The sequence below is a fragment of the Oncorhynchus kisutch genome, linkage group LG4 (genome assembly GCF_002021735.2).
Source record: "Oncorhynchus kisutch isolate 150728-3 linkage group LG4, Okis_V2, whole genome shotgun sequence".
Taxonomy (NCBI): domain Eukaryota; kingdom Metazoa; phylum Chordata; class Actinopteri; order Salmoniformes; family Salmonidae; genus Oncorhynchus; species Oncorhynchus kisutch.
The window spans coordinates 58,845,949-58,853,627 of NC_034177.2; the positions used below are offsets into that span (position 1 = coordinate 58,845,949).

Below are 7,679 nucleotides of genomic sequence, written 5' to 3' on the forward strand. Positions count from 1 at the left end.
TGAAATGGGTATATTAAAGTAAGCATGATCAGTACTTAAAAAAATAAAAATAAACACAGTCATAAACACAATAAACACACACAATAAACCAGTCAAGCAGCCCTGGTTTTTGAACGTAACGATTTGAATTAAAGTTGTTTGGAGGGAGAGAGCTCTCTCAGTACCTGTAGTCCTTGAAGTGGTGATGTTGCTTTGTCGAGGGTATGATAGATGTGGAGAATATTGTGGTGGCGTGTGTCTACTGCTACTGGAGGACATGACTGGTGCTGCAACGACAGATAATGTGCTTCTTCAACACTTCTTTGCGTTCAACTATCTCAGCGTCAAACGCCTGAGGGACACAAGGGACGAAGAGATGGACAGACACCTCAACTCATCCGTCCGTTTATGAATATATCTCTTGTCTTTTTTTTCCTTCCCTTTTTTTTCTCCCTTTTTCCATTTAAATTTCTGCCATTCCATCCTGTCTTGTCCAACATTGTTCCCCTCTGTCCTTTGGGTCTATCTGCAGGCACAGCTCTCCACAGACATGCTGGGGTAGACCTTGAGCACCAGGTTACCTCCCTCGTCCTGGTAGAGAACCACCAGAGGGCTCATCTTCTCTGGGACACAGCAGGGCTCTGGGACCCCTGGAACTATCCCAACCGCACGGACTATACTCTGGATGGTTGCATGGTTAGAGGGATGCAGCACCTGGGAGAGAGGGAAGCAACGGGGAGAGAATGGGAAGGTAGAGGTAGAGAAGGTAGAGAAAGAGACGGAGAGAGAGAGAGAGAGAGAGGTTACAGCATTGTAACTTCGAATCAAATCCAATTTTATTGGTCACATGCGCCGAATACCAGAGCCTTAGACCTTACAGTGACATGCTTACTTACAAGCCCTTAACCAACAATGCAGTTTTAAGAAAAATAAGTCTTAAGAAAGTATTTACTCAAATAAACTGAAGTAAAAAATAAATAAGAACAAATATTTAAAGAGCAACAATAAAATGATAGTATCGAGGCTATATACTGTGTCAATGAGCGGGGGGCACAGGTTAGTTAAGGCAATCGAGTTAATATGAACATGTAGGTAGAGGCAATGCCTGTAATAAAACTGGCAATGCCTGTAATAATTCAACAGGAAAAATTACATTAAGGTTATTCTGTTTATTTTTTATTTTTAAAGAAGGAAGACTAGCCTTGATAAAAGCTATCTATGATTTAGGAGCACAATGGTTATTCATTTAATAAAGTGCAAGTAGGGAAAACATAACATACATGTAAGTGTGTCCGCACTGGCCAGTAATGTATCTACTGATTTATACTATTTCATAAACGTTGTAGACATATCATCAGACTGGGAGCAATGGAGCAATTCCGAATTGAGAACCAGAAAAACATTCTCCGCAGTCATGTGTCCTCTCTGCCTTACATAAGCTCTGCTCTGTGCTCGAACATTGGCCATATGTATTGAGTCTGTATCTCGTCTTTAGCTCAGAAGGCTACCAAAGACTGGATTTCACATGGGTTCAAATCCGGCTAGTCATAGTCTTTACCTTGGGCATGGGGAATCCACAGGTTCCAGCGCAGTAAAAGGCATCGAAGGCTTCAGGCGCCAGGACCCACTCACTCCAGCCGATGTCGGCAAAGTCGACCCTGAGTGTCCTCCTAGAGCAGCTCCTAATCTGGGGCTCTGATCCCCACTGTCTCTTCTTCGCCTTGCGCATTGTCCACTCATCAAAACTCAGCATTGGAGACTTACTTCCTCCTGCCTTCCCTCTATCGTTTCTTTCATCACTCCTTCCCTCAATGTTGTCTTGCAACCTACTCCCTCCATCGCTGCTCTTCTTTGGGGTCCTCTCGTCCAAGCTCAGAACTGGCGATTGACTCCCTCCATCCCTCTCTCCATCTTTCACTTCTTCCTCTCCGTCCTGGCCGTTCCTCATCCTCTTCTTCCTCCCAGGCTTGGGATTGATAGGCTTCAGGGTGTGGTAGGCGGTTTCAAACAGGTCATCTTTCCTGGATCCGCTAGGCCTGTACTCCACCTCTGGTAGCTCGTTGTTCTGGATGGAGTCTGGGTGGGATGGTACCACCCTTCTCACACGACCCTTTGACCCCTGTTTAGGGGGAAGACGAGAAGGGTGAGAAGAATTTTCCTTCACCTCAGTCTCAGGGCCATACCTCTGTAAAGTCTGTGCCACACTGTTGGGCTCATCTAGCGCATGGTCCTCAGCATACATCAACAAATAAGGTAGACTGGCCCCCGACAGTGTGTCCTCTGGCTGTCTGTGGTACTGCAGCCCAAAGTCCAGCTCCACCGACACAAAATGACTGCCCTTTTCCCTGGCCTCTTTTATCGCCACAGTCACGTCCTGCATCTGCCACAACCCTTTCTGGTTAGGGTGAAATGTCATGTTGCCTAGCAATGACACCTGCGACCCTGGATTGAACCCTGACCCAGAGGGGTTGGAGTGAAGGAAGAGGTGGATATAGGGAGCAGGGTGGAGGTGTAGAGAGCGACAGGCCGGGATTTTGTAGCGTTTGCCCAACCAGGCCCTTGGCCGTGGGCACTGGTCGAACAAGAAGTGAAACGTGGCAGAGAGGATGAGCTCTGAGTCCTGGAGAGACGTCAGGTTCAGATGGTAAAACGTCCTCTGGTCAGACGAGTCTACAGGGGGAGAAATGTGTTACTTCAGATAGTCTTTCACAGTGACCCAGGCCTTAACAACTAAAGAGCAGACAGAGGCACATTGATTCCCTAGGTGGGAAGAAACCTTGAGTGGAACCAGAGTCTGGAGAGGGAACCCATCGTTCTCTGGCTGTTATAGGAGAGGATAGGAGAGGGGAAGAGTTAGGGAGATGGGGAAGGAAAGAGAGAGGGCGAGGGGGATGGGGAGAGAGGAGAGGAGAGGAGAGGAGAGGAGAGGAGAGGAGAGGAGAGGAGAGGAGAGGAGAGGAGAGGAGAGGAGAGGAGAGGAGAGGAGAGGAGAGGAGAGGAGAGGAGAGGAGAGGAGAGGAGAGGAGAGGAGAGGAGAGGAGAGGAGAGGAGAGGAGAGGAGAGGAGAGGAGAGGAGAGGAGAGGAGAGGGAGGGAGGGAGATGGGTGCAGAGGATTGGGGGGAGGGAGGCATGAATAACATATTCATGATGTACACTAGGCAAACAGCAGACGTATTGTCCATTGTATATGCGTCTGCGGATGTATGGAGTGACTTAAGAGATATACATTACTCTGTATCCAGCCTCAGGCATATGGAAACGCTTATTTCAGTTTCCTCCAAAGCTTCCCCTAAGCCACTAATACAGCCAACCCTGTCTGCCACGCACCAAGACACTAACCTAATGTTTTTACAGATCTCCTGTTGTTGTCAAAACTACCTTACATCTCTCCTTAGATTACATGGCTTCTGCAGTTTAAAAAAACCAAACATGTGTTATGATATCTGATAACCACTTAAAGAAGAGCTCCTCCTTAAATTGACATTTTTATATTATATGTAAACAGTTGAGTTATTTTCGTGCATTGCTGTGTTCTGCTCATCGAGGGGAACGTTAGTTTGTGCAAATGGTTTGGAGAGATTTTGAGAGATCGATCGACTTGGTTCTTGCAAGACTCAACTGCTGAATCATCAGGCAACCCAAGGAAGGGATGGGATAGGACGACTATAAACCCAACAAAAGGACAACCACAAGAATTAGGACAGAGGTAAACAAACACAAAACCCCCTGGGGGAGAAAGCGGAAGGATTTCTAAGGGATTTGTGGAGGATCGTTCAGGCCTGATAGGGAAACAAGCATTCAGATGAACAAAAAAACAAGCAGAAGAGCACTTGGAAAGGAGGCTGAAGCGGTGAAACATTCTGAACCTTGAGAAAGTATCTCAATCTATGTGTAATGTGCTGTTTCATTGTTCATAGAAGTGCAGAGAGAATTTATCTATAGGTGCATTACTTAAACAAGTGCGCTCATCAATGGGAACATGCACATCATTCTAGAGAAGCGTGCATTGTTTAAAGAGGTCCACATGGAGATGAAGATGGATGCATTCTCTACGCATTATTTCAGAGACCTTGCCAACGCGTATCCTGAAAAAAAGTCTAAAAGAAATTGCTAAGGGCATCTCCAGAGACTCTGAGGGCAGACATCCTAAAAGTGAACAACGAAATTAGAAATAAAAGGAGACCTTCTGACGATCCTAATGCTTGGCACACAGTTCTCCACAAGACCAATAATGATCTTAAAATGTCAGAAAACAGAACACAGAGGCAACTGTATATTGATTCCACCCCCAAATGTAATATTGATATATATATAATAACGGTACTGTGATGGTTCAAGGTTCGGAGGCCAGTCTGGATCAATTTGACCACTAGCTCGGCCAAATAAAACCTTTTGTTGCTGAACTTAAAACCTCTCCACTGTCACTACCTACAACAGCCTTCACTCCCTCTGTGCCTCGGTATGTAGTCCCCAATGTCCCTCTCCCTCCCTCGCCTGGAGCAGACACAGCCCTGAGCACGCCTCTCTCACACAGGACACCTGCAGTACCACAGCATCTTATAGAGGAGGAGATCAGCCTGGTGCGTCAGCATAGGGATGGGATCCGGGAGCTGCCGTGTGCAAATGAACAATGTTGAGGATGACAGTTAGGCTGTCAGGATGTTTCGGCTCTCAGGGTGGCAGTGTGCAGACGGAGAGAGGCACTATCCGGCACAGTCAACGCCAGCCACATGCACAACCTGCAGAAAGAGCTATATGAACTAAGGCAGGAATTTCTTAGCCGCCACCATCCACTCTACAAAGGGTCCCACAAAAACCCTGGACCAGGCCAACAGCTGAATCAGAACCCACCAACCAACCCAACCAACCCAACCAACCAATGCACCAACCCAGCTGACCCCCTCCATCCCCATCTCACGGCCTGTAATTACTCCCATCACTCCTGCCATCCTCCATAGACCTGACGAGAAACCAGACATAATATTAATGATGGACTCAAATGGAACGATTAAATTAGAGAATACAACTTTCCCAAATAAAAAGGTGTCAAAGTGCCCAACAACAGAGAGAGCGAATGGAGTACTTGACTGTGGCCCAGCCTAGCTCTCCAAGCCAAAAAATCATTCACACAGGGACCAATGACCTGTGTGCCAAACAGCAGAGGGTGCCCACATCACTAAGGGGAGTGATAGAGAGGGCCTCCGCCATCTTCCCGCTTGCAAAGACAGTAATATCTACCTTGCTCCAAAGGAGAGATTTATGACTGTCTTTATGACAATGTACACCTGTACAGAGGCAGTCCCCACCTTCGCCAGGCCGTTAAAGGATGTTGCTCTGGGTGGCCAGTCCACCTCACCCCACAGGAGTAGCAGACCAGCCACCAACTCCTCGAGACAAATCAGACGCTCCTTAAGACCTGCACCCGGTGCCTAACAGAGATCGGAGAAAAGCCAGCAACACTGCTCAACCAGACCAGGTCCGTCGCAGCACAGCTCAACCAGACCAGGTCCGTTGCAGCACAGCTCAACCAGACCAGGTCCGTTGCAGCACAGCTCAACCAGACCAGGTCCGTTGCAGCACAGCTCAACCAGACCACGTCCGTCGCAGCACAGCTCAACCAGACCAGGTCCGTCGCAGCACAGCTCAACCAGACCAGGTCCGTCGCAGCACAGCTCAACCAGACCAGGTCCGTAGCAGCACAGCTCAACCAGACCAGGTCCATCGCAGCACAGCTCAACCAGACCAGGTCCGTAGCAGCACAGCTCAACCAGACCAGGTCCGACTCAGCACAGCTCAACCAGACCAGGTCCGTAGCAGCACAGCTCAACCAGACCAGGTCCGACTCAGCACAGCTCAACCAGACCAGGTCCGTAGCAGCACAGCTCAACCAGACCAGGTCCGTCACAGCACATCTCTACCAGACCTGGCTTACCAAAGCACAGCTCAACCAGACCTGGCCCACCTCAGCACAGCTCTACCAGACCTGGCTTATCAAAGCACAGCTCAACCAGACCTGGTCCGTCTCAGCACAGCACAGCTCTTCATGACCTGACCAATCACAGAACAGCTCTACCCGACCAGGCCCACCTCAACTCAGCCCAGCTCTACCCAGCACCGACCACTACCCTAGGGTCTGGAAAAACACTGTTGAGGGTAGTGCACCACATGATGCAGTCCACACCATGTATCATTCACATCATCAGCCCTCATATGCTGAGAGCTTGGAGCTTTGCCAGCCACACTGCCCTCCACACCACCCTCCTCAATTACCCCCACAGCCTCCCTCCCTGACTAGTTTTGGTTACCCTCCCTACTCCCATGCCCAGGACAGGCCTGGGACACTCCTGCCCCCAATGGCAGCCCCAACCCTGCAACAGGAGGCACACCAAGGCCTCCTGTGCACACACAGAATTGAGCACCAACAGCCACTCCTTTGGCGGGAGCTTCATCCAGGTAGACTGAGCTCTGCCAACACTGCTCTCCCAGTTCCTGCCCCAGCCACTGCATCCAGCGAATTAAGGGAGGTTTGTCAAATGCTCAGACTACTTTGCTCTCATGTGGTTGGCCCAGGACCTTGGCAAAGTCTCAACTTATTCAACAAACAGCTGCAGATGACCCTACGCCTGTTAGCTCTTATGGGAATGAGCTGAATATACCCCTCTGACTTTAAATCTCGCAATGGGATTGGTCTAATGGACCTAAACGTGCTAAGAAACATGGATCAATGGTTCTGTATCTGATGAAGACTTTGAAGTAAATTATTCTAATATATTTATATGTGACAGATTCTAGAAAGGGAGAGGAGTGGCCATTACCACTACAGGTCAAATGTTTTAGAACAGCTACTCATTCAAGGGTTTTTCTATATTTTTACTATTTTCTACATTGTAGAATAATAGTGAAGACACCACAACTATGAAATAACACATATGGAATCATGTAGTAACCAAAAAAAGTGTTAAACAAATCAAAATATATTTTATATTTGAGATTCTTCAAAAAGCCGCCATTTGCCTTGATGTCAACTTTGCAACCTCTTGGCATTCTTTCAGCCAGCTTCATGAGGTAGTCACCTGGAATGCATTTAAATTAACATGTGTGCCTTCTTAAAAGTTGATTTGTGGAATTTCTATATTTCTTAATGCATTTGAGACAATCAGTTGTGTTGTGACAAGGTAGGTGGGGGGGGGGGGGGGGGGGGGGGAAATCAGAACATAGCCCTATTTGGTAAAATACTAAGTTCATATTATGGCAAGAACAGCTCAAATAAGCAAAGAGAAATGACAGTCCATCATTACTTTAAGACGCAGGGTACTTAGAGTTCCACATGTTTAATAAATATGCAACTCACCAAAAACAAACAGAAGAAAACGAAACGTGACGTTCTGGGCTGCTCACAGGCAGCTACACAAAAACAAGATCCCACAAACAACAGGTGGGAAAGGGTGCCTAAATATGATCCCCAATCAGAGACAACAATAGACAGCTGCCTCTGATTGGGAACCATACCAGGCCAACAAAGAAATAGAAAACATAGATTGCCCACCCTAGTCACACCCTGACCTAACCAAAATAGAGAATTAAAATGATATCTAAGGTCAGGGCGTGACAATTAAGGTCAGTCAATACGGAAAATTTGCAGTCGCAAAAACCATCAAGCGCTATGATGAAACTGGCTCTCATGAGGACCGCCACAGGA

The 7,679-nt window shown here is 47.6% G+C and overlaps 1 protein-coding gene across 1 annotated transcript; it reads right to left on the bottom strand.

Annotated features, from left to right (window-relative positions):
• Positions 1 to 244: 244 nt before the first annotated feature.
• Positions 245 to 5,188, bottom strand: LOC109888935 (growth/differentiation factor 10-like). The gene is made up of 4 exons (XM_020480084.2): positions 5,137 to 5,188; positions 1,538 to 2,649; positions 544 to 693; positions 245 to 331 (listed from the first exon to the last, which is right to left on the bottom strand). The coding sequence occupies exons 1-4, from the start codon at positions 5,186 to 5,188 to the stop codon at positions 245 to 247; spliced, it is 1,401 nt and encodes a 466-aa protein (XP_020335673.2).
• Positions 5,189 to 7,679: the final 2,491 nt, after the last annotated feature.

Coding starts and splice junctions, on each gene's coding strand:
- LOC109888935 (XM_020480084.2), bottom strand. CDS start 5,188: ATGGCGGAGGCCCTCTCTATCACTCCCCTTAGTGATGTGGGCACCCTC. Junction 2,650..5,136: donor TGATGTGGGCACCCTCTGCT/GTTTGGCACACA, acceptor CTCCCCCTGTAG/ACTCGTCTGACCAGAGGACG. Junction 332..543: donor GAGGTAACCTGGTGCTCAAG/GTCTACCCCAGC, acceptor TGTGTCCCTCAG/GCGTTTGACGCTGAGATAGT.